This window comes from Lonchura striata, chromosome 18, assembly GCF_050655825.1.
Source record: "Lonchura striata isolate lonStrDom1 chromosome 18, ASM5065582v1, whole genome shotgun sequence".
NCBI classification, from domain to species: domain Eukaryota; kingdom Metazoa; phylum Chordata; class Aves; order Passeriformes; family Estrildidae; genus Lonchura; species Lonchura striata.
In genome coordinates this window covers 12,610,583-12,633,979 of record NC_140720.1, presented here as the reverse complement: position 1 = coordinate 12,633,979, position 23,397 = coordinate 12,610,583, and the positions used below count along the sequence as shown (strand labels likewise).

The window sequence follows — 23,397 nt, the reverse complement described above, 5'->3', positions numbered from 1 at the left end:
GCCTGCATATCACTCTGCATAGTTGCAGTTCAAGGCTCTGGTGGGGGTTTCCCATCTCTCCTGTTGTGCCCAGCCAGTGTCTTGCTCCCACTATTCCCCTCCCTGCCTCGCACAGCTCCCCTCCCACGCCCTGCTTTTGCAGCAGAAGGAGCTGCATGTAGGTGAGCAGCTACATGGGGAAATACAAATGAATTAGCATTAGCAGAACAAGGTTTTCCCTCTTGTGCTTCGTTGGCAGAGGCCCCTTTTGGTTATTGCAGCTCCTGAAGCTGGCTCCAGGAACATTTCCACCAGTGTTGTGGCCTTTGTGGTGGGCAGGAGTCTTGTGGGGCCCCACTTCCAGCCAGGATCTGTTCACACAAGGGTTCTGACACAGCAAAAAAACCTATGGATGGAGGATAAATGCAATGTGCTGGAAGAGCAGAAAAGAACTTTTTGCTGCTCAGCTCAAGCGCAGTTCACTCGTTCACCCTGCCACCTTTTCTGAAATGCAGCTGGGACAAAACCAGTGATCTGTTAATGGAGGTCTCTGCTGAGCCCTGAGAAGAGCAGGGCATTTAGAAGCACACTGACACGTCCTGTGATGGGCCATGCAGCTGGGCTGGGCTTGACACCACCAGAAGCACAGGTTCTGCTCATACAAAGTGTGCAGCAAGGGCCCAAAGAGTTCAGAGGAGCACCAAAAATCCCAGAGATGCTCAGCTGTGATGGATCCTAAATGATCATTTCTACAATGGATGGAGTAGTGTCCCTTCCCAGCTCCAGCTGTCATCTGCTGCTCAAATGTTATTTTCATATTTAATTATGAATATTTATAATATTAAAGCAGTGGTTTTACTGCACTTGTAGACTGGCTGAAAGATTAGGAAGGATATCCAAAAGGGACATATGAAGGTCAGCTAGAGACTGACAGTTCTGGTGGGATGCCCAAAGGTGTTTAGGACTTGCTTTAAATAAACATCAAGTTTGAGAGAGCTGCTAAAGCTTGACAAAATACCAGCCATGTCAGTATCCCATTCTGTGTCTGGCAAAAACAAGTTTATCAGCAGCAGGAGGGCCCATCCAGCTTTGCTTTAATTTTCCAGGCTCTTAGGCATGTTGAATGTATTCCCAAACAATCTAATTTACTTACCCAACTGTAAAGTGTGATCACTATTTAGAAACGTTATGCAACCAAAGTTGTACTTTGCCTTACTTTTCCAATCAACATATAAATATTGACTGTTTAGCTCAACTTAATGCAAAATACAATACTGTGGGCTAATAATCAGTTCTTAGGAAAATGAGCAGGCATAGTATGTTGTGAATGACAATAAACAGACAGAACAGTTAGGTTATGTATAGAGCAGAAGGGTTGAATCTAGAAAGGCAGTGGAAGTTTCCACTGAAATTATAAATTGAGTCCTCAGTCTTAGCTATTCATTCTTCACAGTATTTTAAATATGGATTCTACATGTGAATGGATATAATTTTGCACTATACGTGAAATAGAATTACTTAAGAGAAAGGGAGTGGGGATATCTCTTCATGCCACTTCCTCACTATGTTGGTTTGACTGCTTGTCACTACTTGGAATGAAATTTGAGTTTCCCATACTTTTAATCTTAACCAAATAACCAATATTTTCCAATTAATAAAAATTATATATATAATTATATATATTTTTATATATGTGTGTGTGTATGCTAAATGCTTCAGGTATCTTTACTCCTATTATTTTATTTTTTTTCCTAAGAAGATGAAAATCACTTGAAAGAGTGCAGTCTTAGTCCATCAAAGAAATGCATACTTCTCATTGCAAGAGGAATAATAAATCCATATAATTATTACATTCTTCATTAATTTAAAAAAATGTGAATGTAAAAATGCTTTGCTGTTTGATATACTTGTAAATGTGAAGATGAACTGTGTACAAGTACTTCAAAACTAATGAATACTAGAATAAATAAAACATCATAGTCACTGTTCATATGCATGGGTCTCTACTGTCTTTATTACCTAGACATAAATGATAACTACTGAAGAAAGCAACACAGAGGTTTACATTTTATGCATGCCTCAGGTCACTTTTTAGTCTTGGGAACCTCATTCCTCTTCTTCTATCTTCTTGTGAATTTCCCGGCTCTTGGCTCGGAGCTTGTTGACCTGTGACTCTGCAATGTCAGCCCGCTCCTCGGCTTCCTCCAGCTCGTGCTGGATCTTGCGGAACTTGGAGAGGTTGACATTGGACAGCTCCTCCTGTGTGGGGAAAGGGAGTTGTAAAAACAAAACGCAGTGAGTTGGACATTTGTTACCAGAAAACTGGGCAAACAAAAATTCAAATGTCACAGCTGGGCTAGCAGAGCAGATTCAAAGCCAGGATGAGAAGCTACTCAGGGTGTTATGTGTGTCAGAAGAGAAAAGAATATTGGAATGTCAAAAAGACATTATACACAACATGGGCTAGGCACAGTTCATGTCATCGTCCTGAATACACAGACTGACAGATACTTCTGGAATCCAGGGCAAGATATAAGCAAAGAAATAGAGTGGGAATGAGGCTTAAAGCAAAAAAAAATGGGTTGGGGAAGTATATTTCTTCCAAAACGAAGCAAGTCTTCTTCCCACATTCTTCATTGCATCAAAATATCATCATGTTGCGTCAAAACAGTCAAGGTTTCGAAAAGCTGTACAGAGGAAAATATGAATAGGGAATTCCACCTCCACCAGAAGAAAGTCTGTTTGGACAAACTGGTACTTACAGCCTCCTCAGCTTGTCTCTTGTAGGATTTCACTTTCATTTGCAGCTTGTCCACCAGATCCTGCAGCCTGAGGACATTCTTCCTGTCTTCCTCAGACTAGAGTGTTTCACAAACAAAATAGAGAGTCAGTTTTTGGTTCTGCATCACATGACATTAACAATTCCCCTTGGGGACGGTGTGTACAAGATGTGACTCACTGTGGGAAAGCCCTGTGAGAGCAGAGTTCCTGCCTTACCTGGTAGGTGAGTTCCTTCACCCTCCGCTCGTACTTGCGCACGCCCTTCACGGCTTCAGCGCTGCGCTTCTGCTCAGCATCAACCTCCCCTTCCAGCTCCCGCACCTGCAAGGACAAGCCCATCCCTGCAGCTTCCCTGGCAATGTCTCTCCAAGGACACGCTCACTCAGGCACAGCCCCAGCCCTACACACCCTGGCCTCCAGCTTCTGGATCTGCTTCTTCCCTCCCTTCAGTGCCAACTGCTCAGCCTCCTCCAGACGGTGCTGCAGGTCCTTCACCGTCTGGTCCAGGTTCTTCTTCATCCTCTCCAGGTGGGCACTGGTGTCCTGCTCCTTCTTCAGCTCTTCTGCCATCATGGCCGCCTGATCAGAGCAAAGGGTCAAAGCCATTTTGGGGCTGGAGATATTTTGGGGAGAGTACATTCATTGTCAGCAATGCCAGGAGTGCCCAACTCACATCAGTGATGGCCTTCTTGGCCTTCTCCTCAGCATTGCGGGCTTCCTGGATGGTATCCTCCATTTCACCCTGGATCTGGGCAATGTCTGTTTCCAGCTTCTTCTTGGTATTGATCAGGCTGGTGTTCTATGAAGAGCATGAACATACCATATCATACCAAGTACGACATAAGTGGGTTTTTTTTAAATATAGATTGTGCCGTCACATCACATTGGTTTCGAAGAAAACTACTGTTGTAGCTATTAATTTCTCAGGTATTATGTGCTTTGGTATTTCACAAGCATCCTCTAAGAAGTCTTTTCTCAGACAACAAAGAAGGAAGTTAGACTGAAAAATGAAAAAAAAAATGCTTTCCTTACCATTTTCACTCTAGTGACCATAAAACTTTAAGATGGTTCTATAGAATACTTATAGTGACATTGTTAAATTACATTAATGACAAAGTTAGTGTGGTCCTATTTTGTTCATGGTCAGCATACATTTGTCTGTAAAGTCTCAAATGGAAATGTGAAAAGTGTTGAACTCAAGCAAAATAGTAAGAACCTCACAAACTTCTCTGCATTTATTAATTTATCCATACTGTAGTCTACTGGAATTCATACTCTGTCTATATTATCTATCACCTGTTACTTATTTACTGTGAAAGCCCCTGCATTTAACAAAACACTATTACAGCTCTGAAAGGCTTAAGTTCATTTAGACCTATGGAGCAATAGTATAAATACTAAATATGTTTATTAACTGACCTGGCTATGGAGGAGCTGCACACGCTCACTGGCATCCAGAAGCTCCTGCTCAGCCAATTTCCTTGACCTCTCCGTCTGCTCCAGGGCTGCCCGGAGCTCCTCAACTTCAGCCTGCAGCAGGTTTGCTCTACGCTCCACCATGGCCACCTGCTCCTTCAGGTCATCCTGTGCTCTGACAGCATCATCCAAATGCAGCTGAGTGTCCTGGAATGAGAGACACAATAGATTGGGAGGTGTGTATTTTCTATGTTTGTATTTCCTATTTTCTCATCAACGTAGAAGTCAATGAGTTGTAACAGAGAAAAAAAATTTAGCTGTGTCAGAAATCAGAACATTGTGCCATACCTTGAGCACAGCCTGCGTGTTTCTCAGGTTCTTCTGTGCCTCTGCAGCCTGGCGGTTGGCGTGGCTCAGCTGGATCTCCATTTCATTCAGGTCACCCTCCATCTTCTTCTTCAGCCTCAGGGCTTCATTCCTGCTCCTGATCTCAGCATCCAGGGTGCTCTGCATGGAGTCCACAATTCTGAGGTGGTTCCTCTTCATCTGATCAATCTCCTCATCTTTCTCTGCTATCTTCCTGTCAATCTCAGACTTCACTTGGTTGAGCTCCAGTTGCAGGCGCAGGATCTTCCCCTCCTCATGTTCCAGGGAGGCCTGCACAATTCAACACAGAGTGTCTTACTTTCTAAGTAATCTTTTATGCAGGTCCACGTTGAAGGTGAGTTTGCTTTCCTGCTCTCTCTCCAAATGACTACACCCATACTCTTGGTGGAGACATCATTTATTAGCAATGTTTGTACCTCAGCTTCCTCCAGGGAGGCTTGCAGTTCAGATTTCTCCTGCTCAACCTGCTTCTTGACTTTCTCCAGCTCATGAATTGCCTTTCCTCCCTCTGCAATCTGCTCCGTGAGGTCGGAAATCTCCTCTGTGGGAACAAAGATCAATGGCATGGTCAGGCACTGAGAAGAATGGGAAGGACCCTGTCCCACCAAGGTGACAGACATCTCTGCAGACCTGCAAGCACAGACCCATGGCCAATGGAGGTGATGGCTGATAGTGAGAAAGGTCAGGGAGGAGCAGAGGGACTTACGCTGCAAGTTCTTGTTCTCCCGCTTCATTGTTTCCAGGTGGTCCAAGGACTCCTCATAGGCATTCTTCATCTTGAACAGCTCCGTGCTGAGAGAGCGCGACTCCTTCTGCGAGGCCTCCAGCTCAGCCTGCGTTTCCTCATACTTCTGCTTCCATTCTGCCAGGATCTGAAGAGAAACAGGGTGTGAGTAGGGCTGTGGCCATCACAGGGCCATGCTCTGGCCAGGAATGCTGGTGCTGGAAGCCAAAAGACCTTGTCAAAGTTCTTCTGCTTCTTATCCAGAGCAGCACAGGCAGCATTGGATCTCTCCACATCAATCATCAGATCCTCCACTTCATTCTGCAGCCTCTGCTTTGTCTTTTCCAGGGAGGCACATTTGGCATTGACAGCCTCAACATGTTCCTCTGCATCCTGCAGGCGCTGGGCCAGTTTCTTCCTGGAAAGTTGTAAGCATAAGTAAGACTGTGGCATGAAGCATAATGTTTTTCACAAGAGTAAACTTAGCCTCTTGGTACTCTGTGACACTCATTCAAAGAGGTGTAAGCTACTCTATTTCCATGTCTGAATTCTGGAGCAATCCTGCAGCAGTTCTGGCCTTTGTCTGCTATTCTAGACCTTCCTGCTTTTCCCCAGTGCGTACTTGTTTTCTGTCATATTTTGTCTCATTGTGACTCCACCCAAAGGAGAACGCTGATTTCCTCCTCGCAGTGTCACTGTGGGCTATTCAAATTTCCATTCTTTGTCTCTGAGAGTGTTCTCCACATTCCCCACGTACTTGGCCTCCTCGAGCTCCTCCGTGCGCTGAATCGCGTCCGTCTCGTATTTGGTTCTCCACTGGGCCACTTCACTGTTGGCCTTGGACAGGGCTCGCTGCAGCTCCCCCTTGGCCTCCTGCTCCTCCTCATATTGTTCCCGGAGCAAGTCACAGTCGTGGCGAGCGGACTGCAGGCCATGTGCCAGGGCGTTCTTGGCCTTGTTAAAAAAAAAAAAAGAGTGGGAAATGAACACAAATAGATTGGGAAATCTTATTAATTAGAAGATCTTAGAAAGACCTGTAATGGGAAAGATCTGTGAATTTGCAAAAGAATGAATTGATATATAGGGAAAGAGAAGCAATGATATTATGGGAAAACTTGCACTGCATTATCAAAGTGGCTATTTTTGTCCCTTTCCTCTTGTTGGTTAACTGATTTTATATATTTAAGTAAACACCTTCTCACCTTTATCTCTTCCTCTAAATGCCTCTTGAGTTCCTCAATCTGTTGGGTGAAAGCTTGTTTGCCTCTTGACAGCTGAGAAACCAAAGCATCCTTCTCTTCTACCTGACGTGAATATTCACCTGAAAAAATTTGCAGATATGTAACAGTTTTAATGCCATTGGTCATGATACTGCAAACATTTGAGGATGTAAAATCAGATGGTTCACAATTCATGCTGAAAATTATGATCCCATTTCATGTATTTTGCAAGAGATGTGAAACAAAGTGTGTTTAAAAGACCACGTGTAAAGAAGAGTAGTTTTTGCAATAACTCTGAGACATTATTGATCTGCACATGCAGATGGGGGTGTCTCACCTGACTCTGTCTGCAGACGAGCTCTTTGAGCATTGAGGTCATTGATCATGCGCTGATGTTCTTCTTCCTTGCTCTTAATCTCACTCAGCTGATCTTCCAGTGTGCGGCACATCTTCTCCAGGTTGGCCTGTGTTTCAGCATATGAGAAGTCATGAGTTAACCATCCACATCCTAAATAAGACCAGGTGCAAAAACTGTGTGGTATTCCATTGGGTCACTGAACCGATAAAATAATTGTGTACCTTGGCTTTGGAGACAGACTCCATGTTGCTGGCCAAGTCGTCAATCTCCATCTTCAGCTCACTCTTCTCCTTCTCCAGCTTCTGCTTCACGCGTTGCAGGTTGTCGATCTGCTCGCCCAGCTCAGCTGTGCTGTCCGCGTGCTTCTTGCGCAGGGCGGCAGCCGTGGCTTCGTGCTGCAGCGTGGCCTCTTCCAGGTCACGGCGCATCTTCTGGAATTCTGCCTCTCGCTTCTTGTTCATATCAATCTGAGCTGCTGTGGCCCCTCCAGCTTCTTCCAGGCGCTCGCTGATCTCCTCCAGCTCCCTGGACAGGTCAGCGCGATGCTTCTCTGCTTTAGCACGAGAGGTTCGCTCTGCCTCAATTTCCTCCTCCAGCTCCTCAATACGGGCCTGCAGAACACCAGGGACCCTTCACACCCGTGCCCTCCTCCTGCCTGAGCTGAGCCTGAGCAAGGCAGGGGAAGGAACAGAGACTTGCCTGCAGCTCCTTGATCTTCTTCTGAAGTTGCATGCCCAGGGCTTGCTCATCCTCAGTTTTACTTTGGATCTGGCTGATTTCAAAGTCTTTCCTTTGGGCCAAGTGAACCATGTTAGAGCTCAAAGCAAAGAGACAAGTGCTGCAGCCCAGCACTCAGGTGCCCCAGAGCCACACTTACTTCTTCAGTTTCTCATCCAGCTGCTGCTTATCATTCTCCAAATCCATGATGCTGTCCTGGGCCAGCTTCAGGTCTCCTTCCAGCTTCCTCTTAGCTCTCTCCAGGTCCATGCGCAGTTTCTTCTCTTGCTCCAGGGACCCTTCCAGCTAAACACAACAAGACCATCAGGGCTCTGCCAGCCAGGTCTGGCTCCATACCTGTCCTGTTCCTGCCCTGTGTGTGCTTACATCATCCACTTGCTGTTCCAGCTTGGTCTTGGCCTTGGTCAGAGTATTGACTTTGTCTTCCTCTGCCTGCAGGTCATCCAGGGTCTGCTGATGGGCCTCTTGGAGGGCTTTCTTCTCTTTTGTCAGCTTGGCAATGGTCTCGTCCAAGGCTGCCATCTCCTCAGTGAGGTTTTTCACCTTTGAGAAGAAAGGGGCAAGCACAGGCAGAAAATGGTGCTTAAAATTTTCTAACAAGACAAGTCTTTCCAGAGTGCAACTGACTGGTTCTACCTCATACCTTGTTTTCAGTGGCGTGTTTTTCCTTCTCCACCTTGGCCAGTGTTAGCTCAAGGTCATCAATATCTTTCTTCAGCTCTGAACATTCATCTTCCAGCTTCCTCTTCTTGGCTGTCAGCTCAGCATTAATTTCCTCTTCATCCTCAGCCCTTTCAGTCACCTCCTTAATTTTGGCTTCCAGCTGGATTTTGGTTTTGATGAGCTGGTCACACCTTTCCTCAGCATCAGCCAATGCATCAGCTTCCTATTAGAGAAACAAGGATTTTTTTACTAAACACAACTGTTTTTAAAAGCTGAATAGAGAAACCTTTTCTTGGAAAGACTGTCTTTGAACTAATTTTATTTGAGCAAGATAAATTGATATATAATCTTGGTGCAATCAGTGGTTTCAATTTGAACCTGAGTTTATTTTGAATCTTTGTAACAAACATCTTAAGACACAAGGTAATGCTTAAATATTGAGCCATCCCTTAATCTCCCAAGGGATTTAGGAGGTACATATAGGATCGTGCCAGAATGCTGAGGGTTTTTTATTCTCCGGGAAAAGTGGTTGCAGAGACACATATGACATAACATGAATCATATAAAATGGCATGGAGGCTTTTTATTTGTGCAACGGACTGAAACCAGAGAAAATTGTCAAATGAATTGCTCCACCGACTCTGCTACTGTAAATTCTAAATCTCCAGTGACTACATTGGATGTTATATTGTGAGCCTGGAGAAACAGACCTATGCGCATACATGATTCAATAGCCAAACCCAAGCTAGAACCTCGTATTATAATGGTGACACAGAATGGTCTGAATTCTACCTTCCATTATTCATATTAAAAGATTTTCTCAGACAATTGATTGTGTAATATGAGAGTTATGTGCTGTGAGGGTACCTGGAAGAAATACACTAATAATACTTACAGATTGCACTTGGAGCTGCAGGTCATTTTTCTCCTGCATTAGAGATGCCATTTTCTCCTCAAGTTCCTTCCGCTTTGCCTCAGACTTTGCAAGCTCCTCCTTGGTTTTCTCAAACTCCCCCTTCATGTTGGCCATCTCCTTCTCAGACTCTGCACTCTTCAGCAGGGGCTTGATCTTGAAGAACAGCTTCATCCATGGCCAGTGTTTGACATTCATGAATGAGCGAACATTGTACTGGATGCAGAAGATGGATTCCCTGAGACATAATTAAAAAGTACAATGAATATTCTTGGTCTGTTGAGTATCAGCACTTTCCCATGAGCAAAATGAGTCTGTAACAGAAGAAGAGGAAGGTGTACCTCCGCTCCACCATTCTCTGGTACTCCACCCTCATCAGGAAGCCTCTACACCTGGCCTGGGTGCGGGTGATGAGCTGTGCCAGCTTCTCATCCCTCATCTCCTCCAGGAGTCCCAGCAGCCCAGCTTTGAAGAACACCTTGAGGGAGGCAATGTTGCAGCACATCACTGTCAGGTAGAGAGAGCAAAGCCCAGGCAGGCAGTGAATGGGGGGTTTGTACCTTGGTGTGTCCAAATTTGTACTGGGTGTGGTCCACATCGATTGACCCAAGGAGCTTCTCAGAAGCCTTCTTGCTATCGATGAACTGTCCCTCAGGGATGGCACTGGCATTAAGCACCTTGTATCTGTGGAATTGGAGGAAATGGAAATGAAGACAATGTCCAGTCATAAGAATGTTCTGTTTACTGAAAGCAAGAGCAGTGTTTGCAGCAGAATCAGGCTGAGGAAGTTTGAATTCCATCCATTGTTTTGAGATACCCTTCTGATGAAATCTTAACTTGGTAACAACTTTAAGAAAACTTTTCCAGCCTTTAGGGGACCATCCATGATCAAGAAGAGATTGATTTCCAGTGAGTTCAATCCATATCCTTTTACTGAAAATATGCTGTATAAAATTACTTGAGAGTAACATTGCCACTATCCTATACCCTCTGTATTGGAGAAAAGCTCTTCCCCTGAAACTTGCAGCTGGCCAAGGAACTCATAGTTTGTTATTTTTGCCTGAGAACCTGCTGCCACCAATCCCAAACTGCATTTATCAATCTTGTAATCACTGGCTTCTGCAGCTCTACTGAGCTTCCACACTCACATGCCCCAGCAGTCAGTGAGGACACCTGAAACTCTTTATTTCTCAACAATTTTTCTTCTGCTAGCCATATATGTTGCCTCTTGCTACGCACTTCAACATTCCCTTTTCTTCTAGTTATAGCCAGAAAGAGGTAGTGTTAAAAAATATCCCCAAGTGATACAATAGTTAAAACATAAAACTTTGGCAGGAAAGAGAGGATGGAAATCAGAAAGGAAACTGACCTTTGCTTGAAGTCAGCATAGAGGATTCTGCTGGGGAACCCTTTCCTGCAAATCCTGATCCCTTCCAGCACGCCGTTACAGCGCAGCTGGTGCAGCACCAGCTCGTGCTCCATGGCACCTAAGCAATAAGACAATTATTTGATAATTCATGATGAAACATAGAGAATAATGGCTGCATCACACTGTTTTTTGTCTTTTCTTGGGATTCTTACCAGGTGTTTTAGACTCGTTGGGGATGATACAGCGCACAAAATGTGGGTGAGTGCTGCGCAGGTTGGTCATCAGCTTGTTGAGATTCTCCTGTGGGTTCATGAAGAAAGGTTTTTAATTAACAAATAGTACCTCCTCAGTTACACTTTCAGATGTGAGAAAAGTCTTGTAAAACATTAACAGTTTATAATTCCCAACTAGACCCATTTTTATTGTGAGTTTTCTTCTGTATTTCAATCTTGAGCAGGAGACAAAAGTCACAAAATTTTGCAATGTTTTTTTACAAGACTGGTGGATATATCTATATCTTCCTCAGCTGGCCTCAGCCATCTTGCTGTCAGCTCATTTATGGATAACCAAAGAATTATTCTTGATACATAAAAACGGTAACAGCTGCAGTTAAATGGCCTTATTGCAGCTAGAGTGAGGAGTTATGATCTTCAACTAAAACAAGCAAACAAACAAAAAAATAACAGGAAAGAAATAGAGTGAATTACTTCTGTACTCACCCTGAAAAGAGCTGAGACCGTCTGGAAAGAAGAACCCTTCTTCTTGCCTCCCTTCTTACCACCTCCACCACCACCACTAGCCTCTGAAGAACAGCAAGAAAAACATAAAAGGAAAAAAAAGATGGTTTTACACTTGTAAAGATCAAGTTTCTTTTCATATATAGCAGTCATGTTAAGAATGGAACATGGAAAAGAACAATAGCTGATGTTCACAGGTCTGGTAGAGCCAGAATAAACATGTTAACTAAACATGGAAATTTGAATTTCAGAGAACCGACCTGCCTCTCCTCCAGCAGAGGCAAAGAGTAAAGCCAGTGTCTTCAGGGATGACTTCTGATATAGCCCCACAACAGTTTCATTGAGAGGATCCTTGTTCTTGTCAAGCCACCCAGTGATGTTGTAGTCCACTGTGCCAGCATAGTGCACCAGGGAGAAGTGAGCCTCAGCCTTGCCTTTGCCAGGTTTTGGCTTCTGGAAGTTGTTGGACTTGCCCAGGTGCTGGTCATAGAGCTTGTTCTTGAAAGAGGTGTCAGTTGCCTTGGGGAACATGCACTCCTCTTCCAGGATGGAGAAGATGCCCATGGGCTGGGAGAAATCACAAGGAAGGAGGGAGGACAAGGTGAAAAGGCAGAAAGACTCAGAGATTAAATAATTTCCTGAGTGGGACAATATTACTGCTCTCAAGGATTGTTCTGCTCAGAAAATTGTAAAATATTACAAACTGATGCATCTGCAGTATCATATTTACCATTTCAAGCTGCATTTAGAAATATATATAAAACTAATGCATTTCTGAAAATATCTGACATTGTGAATTACAGAAATACCTTCTCAATGAGCTCAATGCAGGCAGCCAGGTCCATGCCAAAGTCAATGAACTCCCATTCAATTCCCTCCTTCTTGTACTCCTCCTGCTCCAGCACGAACATGTGGTGGTTGAAGAACTGTTGCAGTTTCTCATTGGTGAAGTTGATGCACAGCTGCTCCAGGCTGTTGAACTGCACGATTACAAACCAAGATTATTATGAATGTAAATTAATTAAGTTAGGGATAAATAACAGTGCTGCCTATTTGTACAAAACACCGGGGATCTGTAAGTACTCCAGCTTAATTGATCCAGAAGTTTGGAATTTCTGTCAGTGTTTGTCAACCTGAACTTTATCCATATATTTATTATTCTAGAATCTTAGATAATTTTCATAACTCAGACTTTGTCATCTTTGATATCTACTATAAAGTGCTAATTCAGTTACAGGAGAGTCCACAGCACAACCATATATCTTATATTCACAAATGTTAATTTCAAATCATGTGCCAAACCTTCAGAACAAAAAAATGTGCGCTTAAGGATTTCATTGGCATATGTGCAAAACAAAAACCAATTTCCAATTAAAACCCTGTCTGAACCAGAATGCTCTAGATGCACTATAAAAGATCAAACCATTTATTTTAAAAAAACAAAACAAAACAAAAAAAAGAAAACAAAAATCCACCAACAAACCAGTAGCAGTACTCCAGAAATATTTTGTCACATAGCAATGTGATTTTAACAAGCATGCTAATAAACCCCTGTTCCTTACATCAAAGATCTCAAAGCCAGCAATGTCCAGGACACCAATGAAGTACTGCCTGGGCTGCTTCGTGTCCAGCTGCTGGTTGATGCGAACAACCATCCACAGGAACATCTTCTCAAACACTGCCTTTGCCAGGGCACCCACTGAATTGTACACCTGAAATATAAAACAGAAAGTGTGTTGATATCATGGAGGACAAAAGAGAAACTCCAGAGAACCTATTCTCAAAACAGGGGGCTGTTGTTACCTGCTGCACAGTTTGGCCCTTGGTCACGTATTCATTCCCCACCTTGACGCGGGGGTAGCAGAGGGCCTTGAGCAGGTCTGCTGAGTTCAGACCCATCAGGTAGGCAGCTTTGTCAGCAACTAAACATCAAAACATTCAGTTGTTAAGGTACAAGTAGACATCACTTTTCCTTTAAAAAAATATATTAAAAGGCAAGTCCAGTAAAAATCAATGTATTAGTAAAGATTAAAAAGTCATTAGTGTTAATGGCAGTACTATACGGGAGACACGGGAGCCTACAATTTTCATTGTACAAAATAATCTGATTTATGTTCCTCCAGAGAAGTCCTCTGGCTAGGACCCACTGTTATTCTACAATACTGGAACTGAGGAAATGCACAGGCTGAGTCAATCATTCTGACCCTCACGGGCTGCCTACAGCTCAGTGAGTGTTCATTGTCTCCCGTGCTCTGGGATGGGTTGTGCTGGTACCTTCGGTGCCATCAGGCTCTGCCTGCTCCTCTCGTTGTTTCTGCTTGAACTTCAGGTTCCCATAGTGCATGACAGCCCCTGTCAGCTTGTAGATGGCTGTTTTCTCATCTGCACTGAAGCCCAGGATGTCAATGGCACTCTGGCAAAAGAGTTGTTATGGTGAGTACCCCAGCTGTTAAAGGTCAGAGAAATTAAATTTCATGTGAGAGAAGTACTTACGTCGGTAGCCATCAGCTCCTCCTGGTCGTTAATGCTGGGAACTGTGATCTCACCCTGACTCACATACAGATAGTCATAGGGGTTGGTGGTGATCAGTAACATCTCTGAAAAGAAGGGCAAAACAGAGCCAGGTCAAATACAATTGACACAGAAAGGAATTCAAAGTTGTTCCATGATCTTTGCATGGAGGAGTTTGTGATCTTTCCTACCAATTAGCTCTGGCTTCTTGTTGGACATGATCTGATAAAAGATGTGGTAGCTCCTTTCGGCCTTGAGCTGGAAAGTGACTCTGGACTTCTCCAGCAGATCTGGAAAGTAGGACACAGTCAAGCACAAGAAGTGGGGAAGGCAGGAGGGAAGGGAGATCAAGCCAGAAGGGTCTTACATGTTTCAATGTCAGCAGAAGCCAGTTTGCCTGTGGCACCAAAATGGATTCTGATGAATTTACCCTGGAAGCAGCAGGACAGTAATTTGAGATTTATTTTGCCAATCTGGACAGCAAGAATATTCAAATTAGTGTTGACAGTTGTCCCAAGTAACAACTCACAAAGCGTGAGGAGTTGTCGTTCCTCACGGTCTTGGCATTTCCAAAGGCCTCCAGCAGTGGGTTGGCACTGATGATTTGATCCTCAAGTGTCCCCTGAAAGAGATGTCTTCTTGTCATGGTCTAGCTCATCAAGAAATTGGATAGTTGCAGGTTTCTATCCCTGGGACCTCACCTGCATTTTGCCTGAGGTCTGCTCCTCCTTTTTCTTGTCCCCACTGGCTGCAATTGTTGCAAAGTACTGGATGACACGCTTGGTGTTCACAGTCTTCCCGGCCCCGGATTCTCCGCTGCCCAAGCCAAGAGAGAAGCAGAGGGTGCGTGGTGAGGCAGGAGGGGCCCTGGCACCGGGCAGCCCCGCAGGGACCCGCGCAGGGGGTGTACGTACGTGATCAGGATGGACTGGTTCTCCCGATCTGTGAACAAGGCAGAAACATATAGACTTTGTAAATGAAGAACACAAAAATACTGAAAATTAATGTAAGTTCAGACAAGAAAAAAAAACCTGTATTTTCATTTTTTCCTTCCAAGTCCTTTTTTTCCATTTAAATTCTTTGCAAATCAATTTGCACTTGCACTCTTTAGTTGAAACATATTGACCAATGTCCCTCCAAATATCATAGGGAAGGGCCAGGACATTTTTAATGATCCCTTCCAGCACAAAACATTTTGTTATTCTATAATTCATGGCCATGGACATTTAAAACCCTTGAAGAGCCATATGCTGCTTCTCTGTTCCACTCTATGATCTTTTCTTTATCCTAGATATAGTAAATAATTTCAATTTTCTTCTACACAGACTGCTTTTAGAGCAGCAGAGAAAGGGAGAGTAAAGACCCATGACAAAGAAATTCTGATCATGGTTAACACCTTGGAATTCCACAGCACAGAGAAAGAGTGGAATGAAAAAAGCAGAAGCAAAACTAGCCACACTACATAATCCTATTTCATTTTTCATTACAGGTTTTATCAAGACAAAGCAGAACAGTTGTGCTCTGATGCTTACAATGAGAGCCACTCACCAGTGAGCATGAACTGATAGGCGTTGTCAGAGATGGAGAAGATGTGTGGAGGGGCCTCCTGGCGCTTCTTGCCTCGGTAGGCCAACACCACCTCGGGGTTGTACACCGGCAGCCACTTGTAGGGGTTGACGGTGACGCAGAAGAGACCCGAGTAGGTCTGTGAGGAAGGGACACAGCACTCAGGCTTCCCCTGAGCCTGGCCCAGCAGCTCCTGAGGCTGCCCAGAGGAAGCTGCTGCTGCCACTTACGTAGATCATCCAGGCTGCGTAACGCTCTTTGAGGTTGTACAGCACGGCGGGTTCGTGGAGGTGGGTCATCATGGCCATGTCCTCGATTTTGTCATACTTGGGAGGGTTCATGGAGAAGATTTGATCTTCCTTCACGGTCAGGGTCTGTCAGAGGAAGAAGGATACACATGTCAGCTAAGAATCCAGAGTGGGGATCAAATGTTTTCTTTCAGCCTTGTTTTTGACTCACCTCTCCCCCTTCAGTCTTGACAGTGACTTTGCCTGATTCCCTGCTCTGGATTGTACTCTTCACATAGGACTCCTTTGCATGTACCACGAAGACGGATGTCTTGGCATCAAAAGGTTTGTTCTGGGCCTCAATTCTCTCCTTCTCTGACTTTCGGAGGTAAGGGGCAGCCTCCCCAAAGATGGCCATCTCAGCGTCCGTAGACATGGCTGTGGTTTACTGCGTGCAGCAAGGCACAGCACTGAAATGGAAAGGCACTTCTGAGTGAAGATGGAAATTTCATTTTAGCAGCAACCTTAGGCTGTGTAGTGTTCTGTTCTGCCTGTTATTACAGTCTTCCTTTCTGCTTTACATGCTTTTTACCCTAGATATCTTTTAATTTAAAGAAGATAGGTGGCTTTGATTGAGGTCAAAGTTTTTTTCTTTTTTTCCAGTTTACACTTTCAGTTCATTAGATCTCACCATGTTTTAGCAGGCTATGCAAAAAATTAAATTGATTGGCAGATTCAGTGGTAGTCAAAGATGCAACAGAAATACCAAGCAGAAGCAGAAGAGATACCAAGAGAAGTCACCTTATCAAAATTATAAAAGCCAATTTATATTCTTTCTCTCTCCCATTTCACCACATGTAATTTGTGCCAATTATAGAGATGGAATCCCATCAGGGAACAGATGTGGAGCAAGCAGAAACTGAGGTCTGATTTGTCTATGCAAATGTTTGTCTTCTGTGGAGAAACCAGAGTTTTGTCTTCTCCAATTGTTCTGCCTTTTCCTCTTCAAGATCACCCTTTAATATTAACTTGTATAGAAAAATGAAAACTTCTCAGTAAAAAGCATTTGGATGGATTTGACAAAATCTTAAGTACACATGTGTTGTTCATTCACCTTTTCTTTCCTGGATTTCTGTTTACAGTCAATCTCCTTTTAAGAGTTCTGTGTGTAAGTGGTCAATTATTTCCCAGCAGATACCAAAGAAATATGTCCAACACAGCTATGAAAGGAAATTTGCTCTTTTAGACAGCACAGAATTGCACTGCTTTAGTGTGCACAGATGTAAAGGGGTATGGGAAGTGGCCTTAGAAATGCATAAAGAAGCAAACCCGGAGTCTGTTCCTATGGAGTAAGTAAATCAGTCTTACCTCTTGTGTCACCAGTTGACTCTAAGCCTGGAAGCTGGTCAATACTGAAAAAGAAAACGGACAACTTCTTTCTTATCTTTACACAAACTCCCAAGAATAAGTCACAGGGCAAAAACGTGCTGGGGACTTCAACAGAGAGGGAACCTGTCTGTTGAGACAGTTCTTTGAGGAAAGCAGTTCTACAGGCATCAGGAAAGCTGTGGGGTTCTGCCAGCACCCAACTGTCCCTATTCTTACCTTTAATCCTTCCACAGAGGCAGAACAGGCTTGTCCTACCCGCGCTTTTATAGGTTCTGGTTTGCACATTCAATTCCCTCCTCCTCTTTCTTAGGTCAAAAAATTTTTGGCAAAGCATTGTTTGGCAAACTTGACTGAGTGTATGATTCCCATTCGTGCTTGTGGATATATTTAGAAATATTTGAGGTCTTCCTAGCTATGTGAATAAATCTCCTATAAATATTATGACTAGGAATCTAGGAAGGAGGAAGTGCAGTCCAGCAAATAGAGCACGACACTGGATCTTGGAATTGTTGGCTTCTCTTCTCCTATTAATTGCTGTTTGACATATAAGATTTGTGTGTCTCAGGACTCAGCAGTAGTTAGAAGGTTTAATATTACAAGAACTTTGGAGCAAACCTATTCTGAAATACTCTGGAAAAAGAATAGAAATAATCTAGTATAATCTAATTCCAAGACTGGATGACCATGTCATGCTTTTATTGCTGTACCTGTTTACATCTCTTTATCTTTTTGGTGGGTACTTCCAAAAGATCAGATCATTCCCCTTGATTCATATATTTAATTACATCTTTTACCTTCTTGTGAAGTATTACTGAGTGGCTGTGATTTAAAATTTAATTTAAAAGGTTTTATTTTGCTATTCTCCATATCTGGCTGTTTTGATTTGCTCTGAAGTATGTCCAGCAGAAGTTGAAGTCAGGTCACAGTAGCAATTCTTAAGGATGCATTATGAATCTTTCATCTTTTAGGCTTATTGGCAGTTTTAGCTCACCAACCTCCTTCTGTTTTAGAAACCGTGGACAGTGACTGTGGTTACCAAATGCAAGAATGGGATTTAGATCCCAAGCTGTCCTCCTCCAGCTTTCCCAAGCACAAACACAAATGCCACTGAAATATAGAGAATTCCTGGGAGGCTTTGCATTTCCTTTGAAAGAATTAGGAAGGATCTGCTGTTCAAAGTTCTTCCATGGAGCTGGGATGTGGTGTGTTTCTCTACTATATTCTGAAGACTCACATTTTCTCTTGAACATCAGGAAGATGAAGCAATGTAAGAAGAGTTAGAAGGATGACCAGTCTTTTCAACTCACTTCTTTAAAAAATTTGTGTGCTTATAACACTGCATGTATGACTGAAACATCTGTGATCATGTATTCTTTTAAGAGATTGCCAATGTCTTTCTGTAAAATATATGTAGTGATAATTTCTATTTGAAAAATAATATTGTGTGTTTGTAGAATTGAAGAAAACATCATCCTCTGGTATAGAAAAGAGGGTAAAGGGAGAAAAAAATGGAGAGATTTTCCTTCTTCTAATGTATTACATAATATATTAACAAAGAATAGACTTGATTGTTCTTTATGTGCTACATGAAATTAACTCCAAGATGAATTTGCAGGTTTTTGATAAACTTGTCTCTTACTGCTGACTCCTGAGTTGTGTGGGAACTGTAAACTTTCCAGTTGAGAGCTGTATAGCCATAGGAAAACTCCCATCCAATATCTCCTTTTACAGTTATTACTATGTTTAGGTGTCTAGTTGCAGCTGCAAAATGATTCCTCATAATTCAATTTCTCTCCTGGGTTCTCTGCACATGTCAATTAAAGAAGATGACATGGATTCCAGTGCACTGGTTCAAAGGTCACACTTGTAGTATCTCATCCTCTCTGTCACTTTGATATCTTGCATTTTGTTTCAACTCCTAGTGTAATGGGAATCATCTGGGAAGGCAACAACAGATTCAAGAAGAAATGACAGATTACTTGTTTTTCTGTTTCTTCCTAACCTGACAATAAAGCTTACATTATTAACATAAGCTTTAACTTAAATATCAATGAGAAAGACAAATTGTGTCTGTATCAAGGGGTGGAATGTCTCAATCCTGACCAGGAGACCACTGTACATGGAGAAGTCAATGATGTGCATCACAGTTAACCTCAGCGTGCCCAGGCCCACACTGAGCTGTGCTGCCCATCCTGCACCACCTTAGGGCTGTGCTGTGCATTTCTCTGTGAATCCTCTTTCCTTGTAATCTCTGTCATTAGCATTGCTGCTATTACTGTTCCCTTTCTTATATCATTGCTATTTCCAGTAAATTGTCCTTATCTCAGTCTCTGATCTTTGCCTTTTGTGCCTCCAATTCCCCTCTCCTGTGTGCTCAGGGGAGGGAAGGCCCCTGGTTTTACAGGGAGGACCAATCTGGAGAATATAATTCACTACACTATCTTATTCAACTGGCTGTTTTATTAAACCAGATTTTCTTGGACCTTTCTTATTGAGATCCACAAAAAAACCCTGCATTGTCCATCTCCTCCTCCTGCCCGCTCCCATCCGCCTGCAAATCTGCAGCTTGTTCACACCTTCTCACTTCAAGCCATGATTTCATCTTGAGTTACTGTGAAAATCCTTCTTTGCGGGCTAATTGGAAAGAGCACATCTTTCTCAAAGACAAAAATAACTATCTAACTAGGTATGCTAGGACAATTGGACAATTTGCTTAACTGCCTTCCCAATTCTTGTGCAAGCAGGAACAGGGAGCAGGATGAAATTATTTAGATTTGCCAATCTGAGTGCAGTAAAAGAGGGGCTGTGACCTTTCTCAGCTTCTTTATGGTTTGTTGAAGATAAACCCAGATAAAATGAATGATGTGATCAGCATTTGTCAGGGCATTCTTTGGAATACAGAGCTTTGGAATTCTTGGCTTTCATGGAGTTTTTATTAGTTCTTTCTCACTCTTCTCTGCCGACCTAACTTTCTAGAGGGATTTGCCTTTCATACAGATTCAGCAATATCATTTTTCTGTAAAATTCATGCCAGAGCCTAATTCCTTTTTCTCTCCTGTGAGAAGCAGCCTACTCCCACCCACCTCCCACAACAAATCCATAGGTGAGCACTTCCTAGGAAATTATTACAGGGTCCTTTTACTTTGCCCTACTACAGGGTCCTATTACTTTGGTCCTTTTAGATGTTCCGCACGTGAAGGGTTTTTACCATTTAACACCAAATTTACTTGAAGAAGTTTGATGTTGCACATGATTTTGATTCAGCACAATGGCACAGCAGTGTGATGGAGTCACAATGCAAACACAGCAGAGTGATTGCAATATGGAGTGGGGTCACAAATCACACCTGAGTGCTGTCACCCAGCTCCACACACTCACCACCACTGAGGGGCCCCAGGTGCTGGGAAGGAATGTCCCTCCCATGCTGCTGGCAGAGTTGTCTTCCCACTCCATAATGGCCACGAGGGCATGACACAAATGGGTTAAAAGCCAGTCTGGACATCCATCTCTGCACAAAAAGAGGCTTAAGCTGGAATTGGTGCATGAAAAAAGTTATCTAGAAACCACTGACTTAAGAAGCAGCAAAAACCAGCTTGTATGTGAAGGGTAGTTAATACCACACCTGTCAGTGAAAAGATACATGAAAAAAACCTTTCCAGTAGCAGGAAAGAGGGCTTGGTCTAAAGAACTGTTAAAAAAGACCATCATAAAACTGCCAATAACATAACGTGGTCACAAATAACTCTGGGTGAGAATCTGGTTTCTGAAGACTGTTGTGTAGCCTTTGGGTCAGAAGGTCAGAGGGTTGGAGCACATGAAAGGAGAAGCTAAAAGAAATGTGTTTATGCAATCTGATGAAGAAGAGCCTAAAGGGAGATCTTACTATCTACAGGTGTCTGGTACAGTGAGAGTGGACACAAGCCGGAATGTGGGAAATTCAGATTAGACATAAGGAAAATTGTTTTTATCATGAGAGTGATCCAAGTCAGAGACGTTCCATGTTTAGAGGTGCTCGGGATATGGCTGGACAAATCCTGAGCAACCTGAAGTAATTTGGCTTGCTTTGAATAGGGTGTTGGATTAGGTGACCCTTGAACAGCCTTGAAATCTCAGCTATTCTGAATGATTTCATTGCCCTAGCTGGAGAGCAGACTAAGCAGCACAGCAAGACTTTTCTACTGAGGGAAGAAGAAGCAGCACACATCTGGTTCAGGCATTGCTGCCTGGCTTTGCAGATTGTGGTACAGGTGTGCAATAATAGCATGGCTCACTAAATTAGCTTGTAATCTTGTCAGACGGCATGGACACTGAAGTTATGGGCCAGGCACTGGAGAAGAAACCCAGGATGTGTGATGAACTTCAGCAGCTTTGCTGAAATCCCTGCTGGTGTGTCCCACTGCCCTTAGCAGCCCACGAGCGGGCATTGCCCAGCTGTGAGCAGCTCCAGCCGTGCTGTGGTCACACTTTGGCACTGAACCCAGGGGGCTTCTGAGACTGTGGCTCAAGCCCCATGAGATGGATGCAAGGGGCTTTTCCCTGCCAGCTGTGTGCTCTGCCCAGAGGCACAAATAGTGGCTGTGTCTGGCACTGCCTGTGCAAACAGAGGCTGTCCTGGCTGCAGAGCAGCAGCACCAGGCTCTCCATGGCCTCTTGGCAAGGGGGACATCCCTGCCCTGCTGCTGCCTGTTGGCTTCTTGTGACAGATGCTCCAGGACACAAAGGCCAGCCCAGAGCATTTTCCTGGCAGTGGTTTGATGGTGGCTGAGGCTGGGCAGTTTGGGAAGTATGAACAGGCAGATGTGCTGAGGCTTTCCCTAAATACTGCCCCATTGCTCAAGTGCTCCTGGCTCGGGCACATGCCAATCTTGATGTCTTGGTTGTATGTGGAATCAGGAGTCTGCACCTGGTTCTGCTCCCATGCATTTGTGTGGCAGATCTTCGAATTAATGAAAACCTTCAGTAGCCATTGGGTAGGTGGTGATGATCGGAGTAGATAACAATGGCTGGTTTGAAGCACCCTGTCCCTCTGTGCTTGGCCACAGCTGACTTCACTTGATGCCCCTACTTCTGATACAGGGAAGTTCAGCAATCCATCCCCTCCCTTTCATTGTCCTATCTAGATTTTACAGACCTTATCTTACATCTACTGGCTGCTTGAGGGGCACAAGGCTGACGGAGCATTTTCAAGAGCTGACATTTCAGATGCCTGTGTCGGATGACACTGAATGCTGTTTTCAGTGGGAGTGCAGGATGCCTGAAAATATCCCTCATTCTGGTTCATGTTAGTGTTGGACAGTTGAAAAAGTTGTCTGTCTGCAATGTACATAAAGCTTACGAGGTTCTCAAAATGAACTCGCCCGTGCTGGGAAAACCCACTGGAGCTTGATTTGGTATGAAAATCTCTTGGCTTAGCAAATCCAATACAAACACATCTCTGATGACCCCAGCTGATGGGCCTATTTTTAAGACTATTGATATCAATGCCCTCAGGGGTCAGGTTTCAGAAGAAAGAATCTAATTTTTCGCTGACATTGTAAATTTGAGGGGGAGGTTAGAGGTCTCTGAAGCATTTGACTCCACCAGCTGCAAAGGGAATATGATCTGGGCCAAATATAAGAGCTCAGGGATTTATACATTTGTTTTAGATGCTAGAATTTTATTTAAAGTGATAGTTCTCCTCACAACCATACCCACATATGCCTGTCCCACACCATTTATGGTATTCTAATGTTTCTGATCTGTATTTGCCTTGCTGCTGTGCAGAGTTTGAAGCCCTTCAGGGAGTGAATGTCTGTGTGACTGTGTAGGTGGATTAGTTTTTCCTCAGAGAACTATGGACACTGTTGACTGTGGCCATATTCTCTCCCTTTTTTTCTATTTTGTTGTCCCATTTCTCATCTAAGTATTTGAAACAGCATTCATAGCTGTGTCTGAGAAGAAAAGAGGTTCCTGTGTGTCACAGAGTAAATTTTTTCCTCTTATTAGGTGATAAAATTGCTCCAGAGATCAAATTCTCCACTTTTCCTTTTGCATTGGAAGTTGGAATTATTTCCTCCTTTGGCAGTAGAAGTGTGGCTGTGGAACTGCAGAAAAAGGACCCTTGTATCCTGTTGGACTAACTCCTACCTGTGTAATACAAGAGGAGGGAGGTATCCTATGTGGGATCCGATTTCCACAGGGAACCAGGATCATTGTGTGTTTGACTCATGAGAAGTGTTTGCAACATCATCTCTGTTCTCTGAGTCTTCAATATCAGGAGTCTCCAGAGGCACTAACTCAGAAAAAAAACCAGAGGAAAGTTGTAGACTGCATATCTGAATGTCATGGAAGATTTCACTTAGCAGCCTGTTTCATGCTCAAATGAGTTCTATCCTCCTTCTGTTCAGCCAGGAATGATACATCAGTGCCAGAGAAAACAG

General features: G+C 43.5%; 1 protein-coding gene across 1 annotated transcript; it reads right to left on the bottom strand.

Annotated features, from left to right (window-relative positions):
• Nucleotides 1–1,971: 1,971 nt before the first annotated feature.
• On the bottom strand, nt 1,972–17,287 carry LOC144247224 (myosin-1B-like). The gene is made up of 40 exons (XM_085556510.1): nt 17,195–17,287; nt 16,958–17,001; nt 15,822–16,059; nt 15,593–15,736; nt 15,345–15,501; nt 14,711–14,738; nt 14,498–14,612; nt 14,326–14,418; nt 14,164–14,227; nt 13,988–14,086; nt 13,779–13,882; nt 13,560–13,698; nt 13,089–13,207; nt 12,848–12,997; nt 12,095–12,265; nt 11,546–11,852; nt 11,268–11,350; nt 10,761–10,848; nt 10,549–10,666; nt 9,740–9,863; nt 9,521–9,657; nt 9,162–9,417; nt 8,247–8,489; nt 7,970–8,146; nt 7,743–7,888; nt 7,565–7,655; nt 7,087–7,476; nt 6,845–6,971; nt 6,490–6,608; nt 6,045–6,241; nt 5,522–5,705; nt 5,270–5,435; nt 4,980–5,104; nt 4,525–4,833; nt 4,180–4,383; nt 3,434–3,559; nt 3,169–3,339; nt 2,977–3,081; nt 2,742–2,837; nt 1,972–2,238 (listed from the first exon to the last, which is right to left on the bottom strand). The coding sequence occupies exons 3-40, from the start codon at nt 16,023–16,025 to the stop codon at nt 2,086–2,088; spliced, it is 5,829 nt and encodes a 1,942-aa protein (XP_085412636.1). The 5' UTR covers nt 16,026–16,059; nt 16,958–17,001; nt 17,195–17,287; the 3' UTR covers nt 1,972–2,085.
• Nucleotides 17,288–23,397: the final 6,110 nt, after the last annotated feature.

What these genes read in the sequence shown, in the direction of transcription:
- LOC144247224 (XM_085556510.1), bottom strand. Translation starts at nt 16,025, where the DNA reads ATGTCTACGGACGCTGAGATGGCCATCTTTGGGGAGGCTGCCCCTTAC. An exon ending in AGGAGCTGATGGCTACCGAC is followed by an intron (nt 13,699 to 13,778) that starts GTAAGTACTTCT and finishes CTCTTTTGCCAG; the next exon opens with AGTGCCATTGACATCCTGGG. An exon ending in CCAAGAAGGCCATCACTGAT is followed by an intron (nt 3,340 to 3,433) that starts GTGAGTTGGGCA and finishes TGCTCTGATCAG; the next exon opens with GCGGCCATGATGGCAGAAGA.